The following is a 24,698-nucleotide window of genomic DNA, read 5'->3' on the forward strand; positions in this document are numbered from 1 at the left end:
CAAGATATGAGAATCCTTGAAACCTGAATCACAGGTATGTTTGTTGTGACAGAGGGTGTATAATGTAGGAGCTCCTGTACAATTTTCTGTGCCAGAAAATTTGGAGCCTTTTTTTTTCTTTTTTAACATTCTGCACAGTGGTTGTGTCATTTTCCTCAAGCAAATAACTATTAGGAATTCGTTTTTTTTTTCTCTTGGCTGGTGATTCCTTATTATGAGAGAGTGGCTTTTTTGTTTGTTTTTATTTTTAATGCATTTGACTAAGAATATTTGAAGCAGACAAATTAGGAGATGAAGTTATTTCTTTTATCTGATTTGACTTTGGTGGCTTGTATTTGTTAAAGATAACTTTCCTATTTACCATTAATTGCTCTGTTAAATGAACTCTTGACATATTGTTTTAATTTTTATTTTATTTTTATTACTCTTTTTATTATTAAAGTGGTTCTAAACACAATTTCTTATATTGTGGCACAGTTTTAGGAGAAACATCTTAAATAAACAAATTAAGATATATCCTTAAAACCAGTCTACTCTGCATAAAGTAGTGAAATCTTGCTCAACACTGCCATGTATATAATCCTTAAAAAACATTGTCCCAAGTAAAGACAGAAGACAAGAATTGTGTAGTTTTATTAGGTGAAATGTTCAGAATAGACAAATGCACAGGACATGACTAGATTGGTGATCGCCAAAGACTAGGGACGTTAGAAATGAGTAATTGTTTAATGGATGCAAGGCTTCTTTTTAGAGTGATGAAAGTGTTTTGAAATTAGGTACTGAAGTGGTACAAGGTGTTTCTTTTTTATTGTTATTGTAAAGGTGATATACAAAGAGAGTTACAGTTCCATAAGCCAGGTATTGAGTACATTTCTTTTTGAACAGGGTGTTTGCCAATGTCAATGGTTGTCATTTTGTATAGTGTCTGAACAGGATGGGGACAGCCACCAAAATGTAGAAGTCCCTTTATTAAGAGAACCACATGCTTGCCTAGTGACTTTCTATCATGGAAAGTCTTCTGAGGTAATCTTTCTTTTTCACTGTCAGTGTGAATACAAGGGCTTTGATAACATGCTTAACTGATTCAAGTCTCTTAGAATTTCTTGGGTGTTCACTCCCATTTACCCAAACTCTCCTTCTCTCCTTTAGAAACTATCCCTAGTTGTTGATTGGGGTGGAGGGGAGTGTAGGTTATAAGCATTATATCTGAAATTCTTCTGTATTCTCCTATAAATATTTCTAAGTTAGAGTTTACTGAAGAGAGCAAAACTGTGCAGGTAGCTTCCTGAGACATAAACTACATTTTTTTCATATTGTAATCTCTCTCTGATTATCTGCTTCTCTGAGGCTCAACTCTTGATGCCACACCCTGTGTTAGCTCTGCATTACATTTGGGAGAAAGAGAAAACTCCATGAGATGATAGGAGGTTTTAGTGACTGAACTATGATGATTTAAGGAAAGCATGAATTGTGGTAAGCATGGTTGTGGTAAGCTACTTTTCTATACTACTAAAGGGGAACCAGATCCCAAGGTACAAATGAGGATGGGTCATAGCTCTTCAACCTGAACAGTCTTAGAACTAAAAAAGAGCCAATCAGGCCAGTCTGCTTCTGCAAAGTAAGTGTCTGCCTATTGGCAGAGCAGAATTTTCTATCTTCTTCCACTCCTCCTCTGACCTTAGCAAGGGCTGAAGCTAGGTACAGCAAGCATCAGCCAGTAGTATAAGACTGTTGGTGATCAGCATGCCAAAATGCACTTCCTTGTTACATGACAAGTAGAGAAAACATATGGTAGGCAGGTGGTGGTGGCAGGATCATTATCGGCTCACAGTGAGATTGGCAGTTCATTTGCAGATAGTGATGCCCACCTGCCATGGCAGCAGTACACCACTGGGCACCCAGAAGCCCTCTTGATCCTGTCCTCCTCCTAGCAGTGCTTAGCCTGCCTGTCCCGCATGATCCAGACTGGTTGGCACGCACTAATGGGCAGTGACCATGGCTTCCGCATGGGAACTGCTGTGATGATAGATGTCCAGCACTGATGAACCTTGATTCAAAGCTGGTTCTGTGTTTTCTCTGTTGATTTTAGTGTTTTGTTTTTTAAAGGTAGATGTTACGTTTCCATAGTTATTTCTGCTTACTCTGCGATTTTCCTTAAAACTTAATCTTCTTTCTAGTTTAAAATGTAATTTAAAAAGTTAATCTTAACCTTGTGCTGGCATACTTATAATCCTAGCTACTCAGGAGGCTAAGACCTGGAGGATCACAGTTTGAAGCCAGCCTGAGAAGGAAAGTTCAAGCAGACCCCAAAGGGAAGAAAGAGGACTGAGACCTCAACAGATCAAAATCAAACTTTAATCATTGCTGGAGAAGGGCACCTCGTAACACCTAACAGAGCCAGAGATAAAAGGGTTGCGGGATGGGCGTGGTATTCCAGGGTTTAAGCACAGTCCAGTCAGGCAGTTGTGGCAAGTGGTTCTGCCAGGGACAAAAGGACCAGTTAAGATTTTTCTGAGAATAGTCCTTATTCCTAGTGGGGGTGGGGCCAGCAGGCCAGGAAGACAACACTAGGGTTATGAGAACAATGCAGATTTCCATCAGACTCCACCTACAATTAGCCAGCAAAAGGCTGGGCTGGCAGTGTGGCCCCAGTTGTTGAATGCCAGTTGTGTGCAATAAAGCTGAGGGGAGAACATGAAGCCCTGAGTTCAAGCCCCAGTATCAGCAAGCAACAAAATAACCTTTAATAGAAATGTACAATGATGGGCTGGGGATATAGCCTAGTGGCAAGAGTGCCTACCTCAGATACACGAGGCCCTAGGTTCGATTCCCCAGCACTACATATACAGAAAATGGCCAGAAGCAGCGCTGTGGCTCAAGTGGCAGAGTGCTAGCCTTGAGCGGGAAGAAGCCAGGGACAGTGCTCAGGCCCTGAGTCCAAGGCCCAGGACTGGCCAAAAAAAAAAAAAAAAAGAAATGTACAATGAAATGAAATTGCCCTGTAATTAATTGTACCTTCAAAGATAAGCTGTTGGAACTGAGTTTACATCTCCAGATTCTCGGTTCTTACGTTTATTTCTACAATAGGACTGTGTTATATGTACCATTGGGTAGTGGCTTTTTATTTGCTGTATTTCCATAGTAGATTTTAATCATCTCCCTTGTTTTCCATAGCATCATCATCTTTATTGAGAAATGCTAGTAGTACCACAACAAAAAAGAAATAGGGTCTGTCTACATTGGAACTCTTTGTCTCAGCTTGTAATTATGCATTTATGTGGAACTCCCATCAGTGCAAAAGGACACTGCTTTTGTTATCTATCTTTGCTTTGATATTGTGAATTCTTAGAAGTGGAATTGCTAGGTCATCGGAAATCCACATACTGAATGTTAGTAAAGTTGGCACATTGACCTCCAGAGAAGTAATAGCTCAGGCTCCTAACAATGCTGGCAAGTGCTGTTGAGAGAAGCTCATGAAAATTATAGGTTTAATTGAAAAAGCATGGGTGAAAGGGATTCAATTCAGCATCTGGAGAACTAGATAGAGGCTGGAAAATTGTGATGAGATTCTCAAAGGATAAATCTATAGGTGACAGATCTCTAAGGGAGACTGCTTCCTCATGGAGCAACTGTGTCAGAGCATATGACAAAAGAGTTTGTCCGTTTCCTAGGAGGTCAGTAAGCCACAGGGATAGTCTTAGCTCCCTTTTACAGGATGTTCTTAGAAACTTGTGGTCTCTATACATGCAACTTGTGCCTACAATGTTGGTTTTCTTTTAAAAAAAAACAGAGAAAAAGTATTTCATATTCTGATATGACTTTGATCTATGTCCCTTTAGACTTGAATTTTAATTATTAATGGTTTGGGGAACTACCTACTGTCCTGGAAGTGTGTTCCCTTGATGTAACCAAGAGTTTCCCAGTTGACCACTCAACTTACAGTTGCTTAGTCTTTGCCTGGTTTAGGCTGCTCAGCTGATGTTGATTTCTGGAGTGTGTGGATGGTATAGTTTAGTAGTCTTAAGATGAATATGCCATAAATTTACCTTCTTAATGATCATTAAATGGACAGTGACATTGGTGTGCATTTTAAGTAAGTCCTTTTTTGTGATTTACCATAATGCCCCTGAGTTTCATTAATATTGTAGCATGTCAGAAATTCCTTTAATATTTCTAGGTATGTACATGCACATTCTTCTTATGCACATAGTTGGGCCAAGTGCAATTAAAAATAGTAATAAGTATTTACAAAAGAAATTTTTTTTTTTTTTTTGGCCAGTCCTGGGCCTTGGACTCAGGGCCTAAGCACTGTCCCTGGCTTCTTCCCGCTCAAGGCTAGCACTCTGCCACTTGAGCCACAGCGCCGATTCTGTCCGTTTTCTGTATATGTGGTGCTGGAGAATCGAACCTAGGGCCTCGTGTATCCGAGGCAGGCACTCTTGCCACTAGGCTATATCCCCAGCCCTACAAAAGAAATTTTTAAACAAAAGTTTTCAAGTCCTTGGAGTCATTCCTTTGTTATTGTCACTAGTTATGTAATCTAGTGTTTTCCTGCCCTTAATTTTGCAAAAATCTGCCTCTAGAAAAAGCAAGTAATGTCCAAACATTAAGGTAAAAGTAAATATGTTTGATATAAGCGATACAGTGAAAATGTACAATCGAAAAGTGGCATACCTTTGAGGAAGTGTGGTATTATGGGAAAAATAAATCAAGTATGTTGCAGTACAGTACAGAACTCTGTGACCTGAGCAGCTGCAGCTTTTATTCAGCAGTGGTGTCCTTGGAACCACATGTCTGCAGATACTAAGGGTCTGCCTTCTGTACCACATTGTCTGTCCACTCATCAAGTCATGGTTATTCCTATTACTTCCACTTTGGCTATTGTGAGTAAACTGCTGTGAGCATGAGTATTTCTCCTTGTGACTGTCCTATCCATTCTGTTGTTATATACCCAGAAGTGGGATTGCTGTATCAGATGGGGATTCTGTTTTTGATTTTTGAGGATTCTCAGCAATTTTCTTGATGTCTCTGATAACAGGAGTGGAAAATGTGGGACTGGGATATGACATGTTTTTCTATATAGATAACTTGAGATGATTTATTTCATATATCTCGACTGTTTGAGATGTACATACTGCATCTAACCAAGTCTTAATCTCCAGTAATAACTACCTGCTTTCTAAATATGCATGCATGTTTGTAGGATAAGAAGTTGTGCATGTGATTATACAAGTGTGCCTCCTAGTGAAGAGAGATGAATTTGGAGGTGGAAATAGATTTGGTTCAGGGTATTCTTCAGTCAGTGGCTGTGCTCTGCCCTGTGTGCTTTTGATCAAGAAACGTGGCCTCAGGTGCTCTAAGTTCTGACTGAGACTGAGGGGGAAGGCCCATTGCAGGCTGGGGATGTTGCTCAGTGGTTGAGCTCTTACCTACCATGCTTGAGGCCCTGGGTTGGATTCCCAACACCACAAATAAAAGGCCCATGCTTAGACGTTTGGAATGATTTTGTTGTTGTTGGTGGTGGTGGTGGTGGGGCTTGAACTCAGGGCCTGGGAATTACCTTGAGCCTCACTGTGCTCAAGACTAGCATTCTGCCACTTAAGCCACAGCTCCACTTTCAGTTTTTCAGTGGTTAATTGGAGATACGAATCTCATAGGGATGTTTCTTTCCAAGTTGGCTGGCTTTGAACTGTGATCCTTAGATCTCAGCCTTCTGAGTAGCTAGGATTACAGGAGTGAGTCACTGGCACTGGCTGGAATGATTTCTTAGCCACAAAGTTGATGATAATTTATACACAAAGTGATGTATCATTAGGTTATTCATTTTTATTAATGTACATTAGTTGTATAAGGGAAGTTTCATTGTGACTATATGCCAATGAACACCAGTCAGCCTTACGTCATCTCATTCTTATCCCTCAATACCACTCATTCTTATCCCATTCCTGACTTCTTAAGACACATATTCTACAAGTTTTATCATGTTTTTTTGAAACATGTAAACATTAAGCTTTTCTCCCACTATTGATGCCCCTCTTACTCCTACAGAGCATGCTTTACTTTCTTGTCACTCTTGAGCGTGTGTGCTCATGTATGCATATGTGTATTTGTTTGTGTTAATTCACCATGGTTGTAAGCATGCATATATATATTAAATATTGCTCAGATGGACTATTCTATGTGTCTTTGGCAGACATTACAGAAAAATGATTGCAGTTCTGTCATGATTCTTCTTTGAGGTCACTGTATAGTTGTGTAAGGCCAATTCACCATTTACCTTTGGTTTTGAGTTGACTTCATGTGAATGTATATTCCCTCATCTTAATGACTTCTCAATGTTAGCTCAGGCCTGCTGGAGAGAGTTCTGTACCATGCTGAATGCAGGTAGCTTTCCCACACTGGCTTTGTTCACCCAAGCAATACCTAGCAGAGTCATAGCAATTTATTGGAACTCTTAGCTGGATGAATACTTTACTCCCACATTTATTGCTTAAATTTCTCAATTTGGACTCTATTAATGGAAACATTGCAAAAGTTCATAAACTGTCATATGTTTATAGAGAAAAGGTAATACAGTCTTTTATTTTTATCAATTTTTTGGTGATAAGCCTCCTTTCCCACCTATTTCTTACTACTGCTGCTTCTTTAAATGCTGGGTGACATTGTATGTATTCTCTACAAAGGCGTTAAGTGTCTGTGTGTTCTCATACTGTTTATGTGGCTGGAACTCCTCCAGGGAGACCTGGACAAAATTATTTAATATCTCCCAACTGTTGGTGACCTTGGAATTTTGGATACAGATGACTTTGACACTGGAGAAGAGAAAAAAGACCTACCCTAGAGTTCTGCCCTCTGGAGGAGAGGGCGGTGATGACTGGTCTCTGTGAGAAGGAGAAAGCAGTTGCAGGGGGGAAGAGGGGAGAATGGGACACAGGGATAATTCTTGGTCATTCTTCTTTGACATTTCACCTTAGGGACAATCTGTGTGGTATTAAAAGTAAGTATTGGTATGAGTTAGGCTAGTGCCAGTTAGAAATCGATTAGAACATTAATACAAACACAGTTCAAACTCCTTAAACATACTTGCAAGGTTATGAGTGAAGAATCAAGAGGTTTTAATGAAAATGCTAGCAGCAGTGAAGTTATTTTCAAATAGTAATGTTTATTTTTCCTTTAAGGTCCCCCTCAGATTTAATTAAAATATTTGTAATTGGTAAAACTGTATTTCCTTGTTGATTTTTTTTTTTGTATGTGTATGTGCCCGTTATCTGCCCGACAATTAGCAGTACAATATATTTTCTGGTCCTATTGTTATGTTTCTTGTCAGGTTGTTATCACTACCTCTAAAATGTTGGCCAGGCTGCCATAGCCCCTTACATATAATAATGCTTAACTGTAATGTTTTGTATTTTATGTTTGTGCATGCTTCTAATTAAATATTTACCAAACTGGAGGTTTTTCATGGAGCAATGATGTCCATGTAAATGAGTGCCTAAGGTCAGGTAGGGACAATTAACAGTTCCTCTTACTCAGTATTAATTTCTATTTTACCTCTCCCTTCAAAACAGATAAAAGCATCTGCCTATCTAGGTATTGGGGCAGTGGATTGATGTAGGAGACTCATTTTCATATAAAAATGCATCAAATAAGAAAATAGACTATGGATTTGTGAAGTTTTTATAAGCACTATAGGTTACCGCTCCATTGATGAAAATGAAATGTGCTTAAAAATAGTTCTGACTGTGGCGGAGGTGGGAAGGGTGATTGTAGATGGGAGAACTGCAAAAATACATGCAAATAAACAACCAGCCGTAGCACCTAATTACAATGATTTGGAAAGGGGGTGTTCCAGAATACATTTAGCCTGGATTGGAGAGGTAGCCAAGAAACACTGGCTTATGTGCCTTAATACTTGCAACCCATCTAAGATAAAATGTGTGTGTATGTGTTGATGAGTGTAAAAGTTGTTTTAATGTAAAAGATTAAGGTTCAACAAAACTCTGAATAGAACAAATAAACTTCCGCTTTTTATAGTTATAAAATTTTATAAAAATAAGTAGCTTATTTCTAAATAGTACTCACAATCAACAGAAGCCATAATTATTAAATAAGGACATCCAGTCTCCATCTGTCTACAAAGCTAAATTTTAGAAACCAAGGTAAAATGTTCTAGAATTAGGTTGATAAATTGAGTTAATTTTAAAAAATCCAACTATGGGATTAGTAAATTATTGAAAATATATCTTCATCTAACTATTGATTTATAGCTATGGTTTACAGTGATGGAGCAGTTGTTCAACATGTTTAAGTCCCTCTCTGTTTTATTCCACTATAACAAAAAACAAAAACCAACAAAAGAAAACCTCTATTGAATAGAATTATTTTACAATAGTAGTTATATTACTAGAGGATTTTTTCTGTCTGTGTACAAACTTATCCTGTCATCAGAAATTGTTTTTTAGAACTGAAAATGTACATGACACATTTTTCTAGTCTACTCAGGTAATATGAAAAAGAAAATGAACGATAAACATTTTAGTTTTTCCTCCCATTTCTCATACTATATTTTGTCATTCTTGGCTTAAGAGTATTCACAGAATCCATAAAATATAAGTCAATAGCAGTTCACAAGAGGAAAATAAAGGAGGAAGTTAGAACCAGAATGTAGGATGATAGAGGAACAAGGCGCTCACTTTTGTAGGAGATATGTTGGGAATGAAGAGTATGAAATTGTCCAGACCTATATAGCTGTGTGTGGCCCAAATTGAGATGTACTATATGTTTACAATATAAATCTCAGTACCAAAAAATTATTGAAATAATTGGCTTTATATTGTTAATGGCTGTAATTTATAAATTATCTTTGTTGTTATTAGGAAAACTTAGTATATGTGTATGGCTCTCATTGGTAACACTTATTATATACCTCCCTCACAATGCTTTTCTATAAGTAGGCAAAGTTGACAGTGCCTTGTTGAGCAGTGGGTCTTGCAGGTGTTTGAATCTGAGTGGGTCACTTTGCTAGGAGGTAAGCTAAGAGCATGCTCACAGAGACGACCCACAGTCCCCGTCCATAACAATTGGTTTTGAAGCTCTTCCACACTTCGATGGATGGATAATTGACAGGTGTTTGTAAAAATTTGAAAATATCCATTACTCCTATATTTTTAGAATAATTATGTAAGGTACTTTTAGTAAGGAGAAAAGATGAAGAATACATAATTTAAATACTGCTTAGGAGCATTAAGTGTAAGGTTTTACTAAGTCCAAAGCACATAGAAACAAGGGATTTTTCTGGTTTTGATTGTCTTCTTCATTTTGCAAAGCAAGAAGTATTCTGCCCAGAATGTGTCTCATTAGTTAACCTATAATTGAGATGGTATACAACACTCACTTCCATTATCTTCAGTAAATAAAATATCCAATAACTCGTACCTACAGAATTAATCTGTAAAACATCTAAATAAATACCAAATAGTATATCATTCTTTAAAATAAACGCTACTTATCTCTACATTGGGATGAATATGTATGAGGCACATAGTCTTGTTTGCTGTGATTCCTTAAGGAGAAAAGTATATTTAATTGAGTCTTTCTAATGATTTCAAGAGTGTAATGACTTAAGTCAACATGTATCTTATTTATGCATATGTGTGGGTGTATTTGTTTATTTATTCCATGCATACCTATTTAGCACTTACTCTGTTCCAGGCACCATCGTAAGAAAATTAGTTAATCAAAAATAAATGACACTTGCATGGAACATACCTCAAATCATACTCTGTTCCAAATAGCTTGCCGATATTAATGCTTTTCTTCCTACCAAAGTAAGGTGAGCATAGCTATCTGTCTTATGAGGAAGCACAGAGCTGCTAGGTGACAAGTTCATGCAGCTGCTCTGTAGGATTATCAGAAACACGCCCGGCATCCTGCTTATTCTCTGTCTATGGTCTTCCCTATCCTGTGTAAACTCTTCACTGATTTTCAGTTTGGGGCAGCATGAGTTCAATTTAGGCCCAGATGGTATTTATTCTCTGTATTAGGTGTGCACAGAGGTTTTCCATAACTACCAAAAATTCTGTCATGAAAATAGGTCATAAAAGAGCTTATTTCTTGAGGCAGAATATTTATTACAGCTCTCTGTGAATTTATTATTGGCTATGTAGAATAATGGGTGGGATATTATGGCAATTATGCAAAATAACTTTTTATAATAGCACTATTTTTATTAAAACTGTCTCAGGCTATGACATGGAAATATTGTCATTGAACAGTTGTTTTTCTGTGTATCTCATCTTTAAAGTTTAGGTACTTCACATTTTATCACTTAAGTTTCTTCTTCAACATCAAAGTCTATTAAGATCCCTTGGTAGTTTGATATTTATTAGTAACTAGTATAAAGAATACACATAGACTATTATTCTGTGCATAAAGAATATATGTAGAAATTCTTAAGTGTGGTCCAAAGCAATTTTATTTTATTTATTTATTTTTTTGGCCAGTCCTGGGCCTTGGACTCAGGGCCTGAGCCTGTCCCTGGCTTCCTTTTTGCTCAAAGCTAGCACTCTGCCACTTGAGCCACAGCGCCACTTCTGGCTGTTTTCTGTATACGTGGTGCTGGGGAATCGAACCCAGGGCCTCATGTATATGAGGCAAGCTCTCTTGCCACTAGGCCATATCCCCAGCCCCCCAAAGCAATTTTATTATACTAAACTGCTCTCAGGCCTTAGACGAGGCAGACTGGGTTACAAATACAGACTAAAGTTGCCATCTCAGCGGACCAAGGGTGAATCATAGTGCTTACTATCCTTTCTTATCTTTGAGATTCTTGGAGAAAAAATTTAATGATAAATACTATAATGTATACTTTTGCTTGCTTAATCTTTCATGGTAGCTGCTTTTATTTAGCATGAGAAGCTTTATCAGAAATTTCAGAATATTTTTTCTATCTCCATCTTCCATCACCATGCCTACAGTTTAAATAACTACATTTTTGTTACATGAAAGAACAGAATCAGAAAGTGGTCCTTAATATGCCTAACCTCCTCATTCCAAAGATGTCCTTCAGAGTTTTATGTCTGAGAGTGTCCCTGATTACATATATTCATTCAGGCAATAAATGTTTACCTTCTACTTTGCAAGCCCAATGTAAGGTCTTCAGTGAATAAAAGAAGTCTCCTCTCTCCTGGCATATGCTATCAGTGTTTTAATTATAATAAATGAAAAGTGGAATTTACAAAGATTTAATAGGATACACTCATCCTGTCTGGCTAAGTCATCTTTTATAATTCTACTATGAGATGATACCATGAAGTTCCAGCCTAGTACTCTCCTTTGTCAAATGAGGAGAAAATAAGACTCAATGATGTTACATGACTCATTTGCAAGAGAGTGATAAGTAAAACCTAGCATATTATAAACTGGTATGAGATTGTGGGTCATTTGTACAACCTTTTGGTCACATATGTAAAATACTTGCATACCAAACATTTCAGGTGCATCTTTGCTTGAAAATGGAGGACCACCTGTTATAATTAATTCTGCTCTTTTACTCATACCAGGCCATATGGACATAGTCACAAACCCTAAATTCACATTTATTCTGTCAGACACTACCAAGATTCCTATTCATTTTAATTGAAGCTGTTTAAACTTCATCTCTTTTCAAAGTGATTGACAGGTCAGTGATGAATATCTCGAGATGAAAAACTGCAAGATAGAGGAACAGATCTTAGAATCCACAGGAGAGGGACATAAATGCTAATTACACATTGACTTTAATTCCCGGTTTATCATAGTTGCCTGCAGGTGTGTGTCTTGGCTATGTGCTATTCTCAGGGCTTCATTTATATTTGAGATTTTCTTTAATAATGTTGCATCCACAAAGAGCTCTTTAATCTTGGACTCATTTGCAATTCTCTTTCTCTTGATATTGGAAATAATTAATTGGCAAATTAACGTAGTTGTTGTTTCTTTGGTTATTGAAGATTGTTTTTGGAGTGTTTTTTGTTTCTGCTTGGATTTTGTTTGTTTTGTTTTGTCTCGTCTTCCCATGTATTTCTTAGGAAGACAGTTTTTGGGACAAGCTCTTTTGTCTGGGTGATGTACAGATGTTCAGTTTAGTTTGATATTATCACTGTTGATGCACAGAGGTGTGGTCTGACCCCTCCTGTGCCCATCAGTGTCTGAGGAGGAGGTTTGGCATTGGCAGGTACAAGGTAACCTTGAGATTCACTTAGTTTATTTTTAAACAAGGATGATTTTTTTTTTCTCCTCTGTTAATAGAATTGAGGGCTTGAGCTCGTTAGATGGATTGTGTGAAAATACAAGGATATGTGGACTTTCCTCATCTCCACATATCTGTTACATTCCCATTCAGTGCCCTAAATTGGATGATGCCCTGTGGCTATGCCCTATTTAAACTTGCCCCTGAGATACTTTGCATTCCATGGTTTGGCTACCCTTGAACTTAATGTGATTTCCTCTGTGGTTCTTGGCTTGACTCCAGGTCTCTGTTGCTTTCTTGTCTTCTGGCTTCTGCAGGTTAGCTCTAGGGCCTTGACTGAGCAGAGTTCCGAATATATCAGCTTAGATATTGAGAGTGCTTCTCCCAGTCATCTGAGTCACCCATGAAGTGCTGAGCAGCCCCCTGAGGCTTGGCCCTATCACTTGCCTCGGTTAAGCTCTGGCCACTGCATGCTGGGAAACTGCTAAACCACTTCATTGGAGATTATAGTTTGTTAATCCCCCTGTCTGATCATATTCTTCATATTTACCTATCTACTTAGCTTTAAAGAAGTTGGTGAGACCCAATAGTAATCTTGGTGTAGATAGATGATTTTTAGGGGTCATCCTTCAATTGTCTTATTTTCTTTGTTTTTAAAAGGAAGATTTAACTTCAGTCTTTAATTATCCTGGCCTTTGATATAGCTCCTTTTTGGCTTCTAAAATGTGATTTGTGAGATTTTTTTTGAAGTATTTTCTCTGACAGTTGTATTTTAAAAAATTGCTGTCCTGTGGCTTGAACTCAGGGCCTGGGCACTATCCTTGAGCTTTTTATTTTTTTGCCCAAGGCTAGTGCTCTATGACTTGAGCTACATATCCACTAACCAGCACTATGGACAATCTCAATGCTTAGGCTGTCTTTATGCTGGGTGGTAAGAAGTGAAGATGTATTTCTTTAGAAGAGAGATTCTGGTGCTGGTGGCTCACACCTGTAATTTTAGCTACTTGTGAGGCTGAAATTGTTGAGACTGCAGTTCCACATAGTTGGACTCTACCCAGTCCTGTGTTAGGGTAGGAAATGAGACCCAATCTCCAAATAAAGAGCAAGAACATCAGACCTGGGGGTGTGGTTCAGCAACAAAAACACCTGTCTAGCGAGTATGAGAAACTTGGTTCGAACCTTGATCCTATTGGAAAAGTGGGGAGGAAATCTGGACAGTATAGCTGGCCAACATAACAACTTCAGTGTAGATATGTAAACCTTGACTGTTTCCCAAACCAACCATAAAGACATGTGTTTACTAGTTGATCCCATACACCTGTTTCTTAAGACACATAAGCATGTTTATCTTAAATGGTTTCCTAAGTAAAAGTATTGCTTAGTATGATTACAGCTTTTTATTTAGTACATATTATAATTAAACCATTTTCCCATTTTTAACCTCTTATTTGTATGCATATCTTTTAAGAATTCAAAATGAAAGATTCTTATTGTCCATCTTTTACTTGATGCACTTGGCATTGCCAAAGGAAACCCCTTCCTAACTCCAACTGTGTCGCGATTGGACCTAGTTACCTGTGTCATTTTGATTTACACACTGTGAAATCAATTCCAAGCATCTTTGTGATTGTCATCTTCTTGATAGTTCTTAAGAGAGGGTGGTATGACAGACCGACATTGCATCCGATGTTTCTGGAAAGGCAGGTCATGTATATATGGTCCAAGAGAGGGTGGTATGGCAGACCGACATTGCATCCGATGTTTCTGGAAAGGCAGGTCATGTATATATGGTCCAAGAGGGTGGTATGGCAGACCGACATTGCATCCGATGTTTCTGGAAAGGCAGGTCATGTGTATATGTTCTGGGGGGCAGGACTGGGCATTTAACTCAGTGCCTCTTGCCTGCATGAGAAGTACTGTACCACTTGAGCTACATCCCCAGTCCCAGGTCATAGAATCGCTTAGGGGTTTTCATAGTAGTCCGGTATAGGAATGGTTAAAAAGCTGTTTTTCCGTAGTATCTGGCAGTGACATAGGAATACTGCAAACCCATTCGATCAAGTAGAATTTCTGTGGGGCTTCATGTGCTCAGCTATATAACCTTTTTTTTTTTTTTTTTTGATTAGCATCTTTCTTTTCGAAAACAGCCCTTTAAAAAGAGTTTTAGGCTTATAGCAAAATGGAACAGAAAGTATAGAGATTCCCACATTTTTCTGCCCCATACTTGTACTACTGTATCCCACAACAGATGAGTATAATTGTGGAAGCTGATGAATCTACACTGATGAATCATTATCACCTCAAATCCATAGGCTTCATGTTTGGTATTGTACCAGCTGTGGTGGGTTTTTTTTTTAACTATTGTATAGCAATGTAATCTACTATATGTAATCTACTATTACAGCAGAATACAGAATGAATAGTTTCGTCGCTCTATAAATCCTCTGTGCCCTGGCCATTCATTTCCCAGTCCCATTCATCCCCAGCCACTGGCATCCACCGATCTTTTCAGGTGGGCTTCTTTTGGCTAATTATGTACATTTACAACCCTCTGTGTATATTCATAGCTTAACAGCTCATTAGTTTTTAGCATTAGATAACATCCATTTCATGGAGGTACTACAATGTATTTATTTACTGATGATATCATGGTTGGTAGTTACTAGCTATGTTAACATCTGCATTCAGGTTTTCATGCTGACAAGATTTTGGCTCTTTGATATAAATTCCAAGGAGCTACCTTTCCATTCTTGAATCAGATAGTAAGGGTATGTTTAGTTATGTAAGAAACCAGAAAACTATCTTTCAAATGCATCAGAGGGTGAATAAGAGGTCTGTGACTGCATATGCTTGCAAAGAAAGCATTTGGTGGTGTTAGTGGTCTGGATTTTAGCTAGTCCTCTAGTGGTGTTTAAATTAGTTACTCCCTCCCAACCCCCTAAATGTTTTGAGTTGATGGAAATGGAACCTGGGTCTTTGCTATTGTTACCAAGCACTCTACCAACTGAGCACCCATATTTCATTGTTTAAATTAGCAGTTCCTTTATTGCATATGATGTGGAATGTCTTAGTTATTTTTATGTTCTCTCTGAACTGTTCGGGTTTTCCCCCCATTAATTTTTTTTCATTGAATTTTAGAAGTTCATTTTGTATTTTGAGAAATGAGCCCTTAGCCTTTGTGTTCTGCAAATATTTTCCCTTTGTACTATCACTTTTTTTTAAGATCTTAGATCCAGAAAATCCAACTGAGTTGAACTTTCCTTCCCAATTGAGCAAGCATATCTGACTGCTAGTAAAATGCATTGTGTACTTAATTCCCCTGATGGTTTTATTTTCAGGTCAATGTGACGGTGGACTACATTAGACCAGCCAGCCCTGCCACAGAAACAGTGCCTGCCTTTTCAGAGCGTACCTGTGCCACTGTCACCATTGGAGGAATGTAAGTGGTCCACCTAGCAGGAATTCAGCTTTCATCTGAAGTAGCTAAGAGTTCTCTACTTAATCAAGTCTCTCTTTTCTCTCTGCTTTGCTTTCTCTTCCTCTTAACCCAGTGGTTTATAATTATGTGCCTGTGTAACACTTTAGGTTTGCAAAGTACTTTATAATCACTCATTAGCTAATCATATACTTTCATTATCGTTGTTATTTAAGATTTATTGGGCTTGGTGTGCTTGGCTCTGTGAAGTACACATTATTACTATTAATAATTCTATTTATTGAATATCAAGCTGGCCCTCAGTACTATCCAAAATTAGTTGAAAATATTCTCTGTATATTAGTGTAGGAATTTGAATTGTAGATGAGAGAGAGGGGTTAGGAGGAAGAGAGGAGAAAAAAATAGGAAGGAAGAGGAGTAGAGGTTAGCTGGACATATTGTTTGCAATAGAGGACTGTAACCAGTTGATAAGAATTGCTACTGTTCTGGCTGTGCCATGGTTATATATGCCAAGGTCTCTTGGTAGCCTGGTTGATGAACAGAATCTCTGAAGGGAGTGATCTGACAGGGGAAGGAGGAAGCCTGCTGGGCTAAGCTTCCACAATAAATATTAAAACAATCAGTCAGTCCCTGGTAGCAATTCTTACTTTGCATACATATACCAGCATGGTAATTGTTTCATTCTCTATTTAACAGTCTTAAATGATATTTGTTACCAAACTGGTATTTTTCTTATTTTAAGGGGGCATAGTAGAGGAGAAGAAAAGAATAGGTCTCTTTCTTATCAAAACAGGGATTGTTTTATTGAAAGTACAATGAAGCCCCTTAGGAAAAATACTGCTAAGCTGTAGCAACCTCTGAAAGGATGCAGATCTTGTAGTTGTTTGGCTTCTAGAAACTCTCAGATAAAGCAGGAACCTCTTCCCCTGCATTCTTGTCTCCACATTTGGAAGTGATTATTCTTAGCCAATTCCTACTGCTGTATTTATTATTGTTGTTAATGTTGACACAATTATAGGTTTCATTTTTCCAGGAGGAGCTCAATATAGGCATTTGATGTCATTACCTTCACACCATCACAGACAACAGGGTTTGTGAGAAGCCAGTCTGAAAAATCAAATACTATTTTTGAAATGTGAAAAACTAGGACATGTTTTGGTCATTAGTCTTATCTATATAACTTACAATAATGATTTATTACCGCATCTTAGCTGGATACATGCTTCTCTACCAGAAAGAGCTGGGATGTTTATGTTTCCCTGTACTAAAAATTACACAGGCAGAGTCAGGGAGTTAGCTCTGTAGATTGCTACTCCTGCTGTCAAATTACTGGGGCAACAGTTTCACGTCTGTAAAAATGCATATCTTTACTTTTGGCAGATGGTCTCCACCAACGTTTATTTAGCACTCCATTAGGGTGAATTATCTCATTTAGTAACCACCAAGGTAAATTTACACTGTGTAAAAGCAGATATCCAGGGAGTGTTTCTATGAGACTCTTAAATTTTTAGGATAATTTGAAACGGCTGGCTTGAAGAAAATTTTCCTGAGTAAAGGATGTGGCTGTGGCCTGTGGCACTTACCTTTGACATTCAGGTACATTTATTTTGACTTTGATGGCCATTATGCTGCTACCAGCAATATCTGAGATCCCTTTTCCTCCATATAGTATTTGGTATTTATTGCTTTTTTGATAATACGTGAGTTTCATTGTGGGTTTTTTTTTTTCATTTTCCTGATGGTTCATAGTGATGAATATTTTCTCCTAGCTCCACTGGCCATTTTAGTCCCTTTTGAGAAATGTCTTTTCTAATCATTTCCCCCTTTTTAACTGGATCACTTTTTTTGTTGTTGAGTTCTTTGGGTTTCTTACGTAACTTTGGATATTAAAAGTCATTGATATTATTGAAGTCATCCTTTCCTCAACTATTGTCTTCCTTGAAATGGGTAATTTTGTCATCTCTATTTCTTGTGAGGCCCCCCTGGTATCCAGCAAATGGTGTGGGCTGGACTAATAATTTGTTGAATGATTTGTTAGCTATATTGCTAGGGGCCCTTTTATGAACTAGTATCTCAGGGAGGATTTGAATGTTTCATTTCTCAAGTCGCTTCAGGATTTTGTATTTAAATCTAGTCAGTACTATAGATCTTGTAACTGATAGTTTTCCTCTTTTATTTGTTTATTATTTGTTTATTGGATACGGGGTTGCAAAGGTAGATCATCACTTGCAACTAGCCCTGGTGATGTAATTCTTGTGTTCTAACTTGTCCCAAAGCTTCTGTTTGTTTTGCCTTTGTTTTGGTATTATTTCTGTGTGTTTTTTTCCAAGTTTACTTTAAAAAATCTTCAAACAACATTGTAGGAAGTTGAGGTAAAACTAAGGTATACTTAAAGCCTTCTAAGAGTTAGTTATTCAAAACCACTGGCCGGAGAGAGATTTATTAAGCTTAAAAATGTACATATGTTTCTGAATCTCTTTTATATATAGGCAGCATGAATCCCCTATTTCACAATCCACATGAACTGCACAATCTCTTTGGAATTAGGACACAGAAACACTATTATTTCTGAAACTTAAATCCCCTCATTTATTATAATTGCCTTACTCTTTGTTTTGCAGTCACTGTAAAGCCATTCTTAACTTTTTTAAGCATGCAAATGTGATCATATGTACTTTGTATGCTTATATTTTAGGGATTAATGTGATATATGATTAATGCAATATAATTAACAAGCACAACCAATATAAACTATATTTGGGGACAAAGTGAATGGTTCTATGGTTTGACGCCATTTGCCTGGTTATGTTGGAGTGTTCCTCATAGGCTTCATGCTTACTGACAGCATTTGATGTGTGTGATCACTGGTTGTGTGATGAGGATTAGTTAAGAGAGTTTCTGTGATGTCCACTGCCTCTGAAAGTTGGGCTTTGCTCCAAGTCATAGAACTGATGTGCAATGAAAAAATCATACAGTCTGATGATATCTGTCATAATCTGAGGACTTACCTACACCTCTTGACCTTCCTGTTGTTGAAGACACTAGCAGACTGCCCTGGCCAGAAAAACTCCTTTGAAGTTGCTGATTTCAGGGGCATGAGAGGGAACCGGCAGATGAGCTGGTATCTTGCAAGAGGGCTACTTCAGAGCAGATTTTTAGATGTATTTTACATGCAAAGTGTGTGGATTGTCTGTTTGCCCGGAAGGGCTCAGTGGAATCCTTCGAAAATTTTGATATATGGGAGGCAGATTTCAGGACCCTGGTCTGGGGCTGTGTGGTGTGACACAGGCTTCCACTCTCTAGCTTGCCCTCTGGGCAATCAATGGAAACAAGGTTCTTCAGTCCTCTAATAGATTTAATTTTTTTTCTTGATTAACTTCACCATGGAGCTGGCAAGAGTTGTTATCTGTTAATCAAAACAGTTTAAATAAAAAAATAAAAAGATCAAACCTTGAGTCTGTTCTCATTCTCTGCCTCCCGGGTTGGGAATTAGCTGATCTTTTTAGGCTTGGTTTGTGACATGAAGCTGTCAAGATGGCGCTTCTTGTTAATTACTTTTTATTGTATTTAAGACACTTAAATAACTCTTCTTGTGATTTAGTCTTCTATGTAATTAGCTGCAGTGATTAAAATCTCATTCTTTCATTCTTGCCAGAGCCTTTTTGAAGAGTGAGATTTTTCTGGGGTGACCTTTCCCTGTATTGGACTTCCCAATTACTTTGAGCTCCAATTTGGCAAACCTATATAATCTATTAAGTCATTGCTCATGTTTTTCTGCATATCACATTTTCTAAGAAAATCTGTTCACACTTACAAAATATAAGGAATACCAGGATTTACATGTAACACTTAATTTCATCCCACCCTCATCCCTGGAAGAGTAAAGAATACAATGTTACCAGGACACTACCCTAATTCTTTCCATCTGTGATGTTTAGAGTGTGGTACAAACTGTACATTTGGAAAGGGAAAAGCATGGCCAGGAGATGGAAATAAGGAAAAGGAACTGTGGTGATACCATCTAGGGTAGGTTTTTTTTCTTGCCAATAAAAAAAAAGGCAGGAAAGTGAGCAGATTAAGTTTATTAAAAAGTAAAAGGAAAGAAAGAAGAGTTCATGAAAGCAGAGACACCAGTTGGGTGTCCAAATTTCTTGGAGCCCTGCCAGATTCTTCTAGGTCTGTTTCCCTCCCTCTTGGAGTAGTGTATCTTTGGTTTGATTGGTTAAGCCATGATCAGAAGTCTGTCTCATTAGTTTTCTCACACACCGAACAGAAGGACACAAGTGTTAGGACTCATCTTCCACCTTGGACCTATGTAAAGGGCCTATGTTACTGTTTTGGGACCCACCTGGGACCTACTGGGAACAGGGAAAGGTGATTTGTGCTATATCCTTGTTACCTGCTTTGTGGGCTTTTGTCCCAGTAGCCATTTTCTTCCCCTAAATACCTCAAGAGTCAACTCGCCATCCCTCAGTTGCAAATGCATGTTTATTTTCTGCACGTGATCATGTTTTTAAGGAGGTGGTTTATTTTGGGAACAAGTTACACTGTACTGATTTGTAGAGTTTGATGCTTGCATTCCCATATTCCCCTCCCTTCATCTGTGTGTGGCTACTCCTTGATGCACGTATGAATACAGAGCCTTGCACCTGAGCTACTGGCTAACTCCCATGGGGCTGGCGACATCTGAGATGACCTTCTTGCTCTAAGGATCATCATCTACCAGACTCAACACTATTTGTATGAACTTCTACTCTGTCTCTCTGGATTTGTGACAGATACAACTGAACTATATTATATTCATATGATCCAGACTTTTAAACTTACAAGGAGAAACACTTCCTTTGCCTTTTCTTTTCCTTTGGTTTTGATTTGTCGGGGTACTTTTTTTCTCCTTCCAGCTGTTCCATTAGTGACTGAAGCATTGGGTTAGGTCTTGTCCTTACTCTGCTTGAATAATCCTCTTTTAATCCTAGTTCTCCCACTCCTGCCCCAGTCACAATAGGAATAAATGTCATACAATCCGCAGCTTTTCTGGCTTGAGTTTCATAGCTTTGAAGGTTTCTCTGTCAGCCAAATCTCCTCGTGTTTTCAAGCCTTAAAATGTAGCGGTGGCAATTTTCTTTCCTAGTACAAGTAGGAACCTCTGTTTTGTAGCCTAGTCTTCTTACCCACTGAGGCCCCCAACCTCCTGAAGGCTCTTTTCCTTTACCTGAGAGAGAATAAAGGTATTAGTGGTAGTGGTCTAGGTGATAATCCTTCTCTCACAGAGTTATTTTTACAGTTCTTATCTTTAATCATTGTGGTAGTGGGGTTTTCTAAGTATTGTTACTTTGGTTTGTTTCTTTTGCTTGTGTCTATTGTTTGTTTCTGTTCTATCCTGCTTTGAAGGAAAAAGAATACACTAGAATGAGGGTTGAGAGGGTTCCTCCTTAAAGTAGAAATAAACTTGTAACCTACCTCTAGCCCTGTTTAAGCCATGCATGATGACACATACCTACCTATTCAGGAGCCAAAAGCAGGAAGATTGAGAGTTGGAGTCCAGTCCTCACAAAGTTAAGACTCTAAAAAACAAAATAAAGGTCATTCTTACTGGAGAGATGACCTTCTTTCAGTCTATTGGAAGTGTATAATAATCTTTCACAAAAAACAAAGGACTAAGGATGTGGCTGAAGTAGTAGAGTGTCTCTGAACTCCTTGATTCAGTCCCCAGTACTTTAAAAAAAAAAAAAAAAAAGGAAAGACAAAACAGTTTTGATCATTTTCTGGGAGTCTTATATAGCTTGACCTACATAATTGTGCTGCTTCCTTTAGCACTGAATACCAGAGATATGCCTGCTGCCATTCTGAGGATATTTGCAGCGTCAGTAGCAATAAGTGGTTAACAATACTTTGGAACAAAGTAGTTGAATTACTGGGCATATCCTCTCAGCTAGCTCAAGTATAGAAATCATTTGAAGAGACTTGTCCTATGAAGCACTGAAAGAAGGAACTTGGCTATTTAACAACGCAGGGCTCAGGATTGGAGTTAGGAATATACTGTTGAGTTTCAGACAAATCTGTCTCTTTTGTTTAGATATTTTGTGGCTGGCTGTCTGTGGAAACTTTATGCTGCCAAGTCTTATTTCCTTAAAAACCCTTGGTTTCAGAATGCTTCGTAATGATCATCTCTGTATAGAAGTTGAATGTAGCTTTGTATAATGGCACCCACAGATCTACTTATCAGCAAAACTTACTGCTGAGGTATGTGAGAGCTTTATCCCTCCCTCCTCCTTGGTCTTTCCTTTTCCCTCCTTAACTCATTCCGTCCACCCTCCCCCCCCCGGGTTCTGGCCCTTGAACTCAGGGTCTGGGTGCTCTCCTTGAGCCTCTTTTTGCTCTAGGCTAGCCCTCTACCCTTTGAGCCACAGTGCCATTTTCTGAATAGTTACTGGAGATAAGAGTCTCATGGACTCTTCTGCCAGGGCTGTCTTCAAACCACAATCCTCATATCTCAGCTGCCTGAGTAGATAGGATTACAGGCATGACCAGCCGGTACCTGGCTAGTATTATTATTTTTAACAGTACGAATTGAGCAGCAAGCCAGGCAGTATGTGTCTTGAGTATTTCCTCAACTGATCCTTTGGGAACTAGCCTTCTTGGCTTTTCTAAGTAGACTGTGGAGAGCCTGAGAGATAATGAAGTTTTTCTTTAAACCAGGGAGTCCATTCGAAGAGATGACTTGTCTTGGAATGTTGAGAGACACATGAGGGACTGGGCTCAAACAAGGGACAAGTCGCCACTGCTAAACTTGTCTCCTAAGAATTGCTAGCTCTATATTTATTATTCAGCAAATATTTGTTGAGTGCTTAGTAGTTCCTGGCCCTGAGGATATTGCCAGGAATAAAACTAGAATCATTCCACAGGTTGATGGTCTTCTGGACATAGTTCATCCTAGAATGTTTTTAACCCTAGGGTAAGCACCTCAGATACCTGATGAATAGTCTCTGCCATTGCCATTCATAGAAACTGTGTTTGTTAAGAGTTTTACTTTAAGAAACACGGGGACTTTTATGTAATTGGGGCATAGAAAAATTCATCTCTGTTCAGATGTTGCCAGGGACTGTGTTTTGTTTGGTGGTGGTGTGGATTGAGTTTAGGGCCTTGTGTGTGCTGGGCAAGTGCTCTACCACTTGAGCCTCACCTCCAGTCCATTAGTTTTTTGGTTTTTTTTTTCAGCTAGGCTCTCACTTTTGTTTGACTTAACCTCTGTCTTCTAAATCACTGGGATTACAGATGTGTACCACTACTCTTGGCTTATTGGTTCAGATGAGATCTAGTTAACTTTTACCCAGCCCACCTAGAATCACAGTTTTCTTGTCTTCACCTCTTCCTTAGTAGCTGGAATTATACACATGTACTACCATGCCCAGCCATTGCCACAGTATTTTACTGAGAGTAAACTAAAATATAAATGAAAACTAATCCTTCTTACCACTTCCTTATTGGATGGGTCATTTACTTAGTTGTCAGTAGACTAAATGTGACTACTCACTTCTGAAATATCCTGTCTTTTTCCTCTACATAGGATATAGTACCTGGGTCATTTAGGGCAGAGGAGCTCTGGGAATCCCTTCAAATTACATGATCCTCAAACTGACACTCTAGGTGCTGTTAGGAGCCTCTAAGATGGCTACCTTTCTTAAGGGCTTCACCTGATGGAGGCCCCAGAGGCTGTCTTCCTAATGGTTTCTCTGTGTGCCTATCCTTGTGTCTTTATAAATTAGCACTAGTCTTTTGAAGTTTTCAGCTTTAAACAGTGCCTTCTTACTACATGTATTTTTTCATTTTAATTTTGTCAACAATGAATTTATTAATCTCTTTCTGGTCAAATGTATGTGCTTTTTCTTTTTTGAAAGATAAAGACATTAGAACTTACCTTTCTCTTCCTTGTCTAAAAGCTTAATTTTTTCTGTTAAGATTTATATCATTTATTGCAGTTCTCATCTGTAACTGGAAATGTCTTCTATACATTGTCCAGAAATTTATTGTAGGAATTTAATTTTCCCCCATAGCAGTTATAATATCTAATTGCATTTGATATTATAATACGTTACACTGAGAAGTATAACCGTGATTAAATCTGTAAAAGAAGAAATTTTGTGTCTCTAAATCTTTAAAGAACTGCTGATTTGATTTTCTGTTTTTTCTTTCTCAAAACTCCTGTGTAGCTGCCACTAATCTTCACATCCTTTCTTATTATTTCTTTATATTTTACTGTGTGTTTGGTAAACTTCCTTGAATTCCTATGTATCTTAAGATGTTTTAATTTTGGCTATGTTCTTTGTTGTTAGTTTCATACAATTCTAGCCCCTGAACTTGAAAATCATTGTCTCCTATTGTTTCATGATGCTTATGAGAAATTCAATTTCCATTTCTATAATTGTAGCTTTTTTTTCTCTTCTCTGATTCTCTAGGCTTTTACAATTTTCCACTTAACTTTGGTTCTTTCAAACATTATTAAATTGTTTCTGATATATCTTTTTTTTCCCAGTTGCATACTTATTGAACTTTCAAAATTTGAATACTTACCTTCTCTAAGAGTTTGCTTGATTTTTCTGAGACAAGATCTTGTTATGGCCTTGAACTTAGAATCTTCCTACCTTAGTATCCCAAGTTTATGGATTGTAGATGCCCACCATCATACCTGGCTCTCAGGCAGATAATTTTCCTTCATGCTGTATTATTTTCACTCTCTTTGCCTCTTTTACTCTGGAAATTCCACTTGTATTTTATCCCTCTGTCTTTTACTGGAAATTCCACTAGTATTTTATCTTTCGCTTATTATCTTTCAGTAGTTGTATAGAGGTCTTTTTTGTGTTTGATCTGTATTCAAGGCACTATGTTCACACTGATTTTTTAGGTTACTTTTTTGACCAACCAGTTATGCATATTGACTTATTTCCATTCACTGCCACTTTCTTGCCTATTCAGTAATACTCATTGGGATAATTCATTTACAAATATTTATAGAATACTTGGTATGCCCTAAGCACT

General features: G+C 38.0%; 1 protein-coding gene across 1 annotated transcript in view; it reads left to right on the forward strand.

Moving 5' to 3' along the window:
- The window catches only part of Snd1 (staphylococcal nuclease and tudor domain containing 1), a 437,644-nt gene that overhangs the window by 180,939 nt on the left and 232,007 nt on the right, over positions 1-24,698 (forward strand). Inside the window, exon 12 of the mRNA XM_048340172.1 lies at positions 15,565-15,665. Coding sequence (XP_048196129.1) covers positions 15,565-15,665 — 101 coding nt within the window. The remainder of the gene's footprint in view (positions 1-15,564; positions 15,666-24,698) is intronic.

This window comes from Perognathus longimembris, chromosome 2 (genome assembly GCF_023159225.1).
Source record: "Perognathus longimembris pacificus isolate PPM17 chromosome 2, ASM2315922v1, whole genome shotgun sequence".
Taxonomy (NCBI): Eukaryota; Metazoa; Chordata; class Mammalia; order Rodentia; family Heteromyidae; genus Perognathus; species Perognathus longimembris.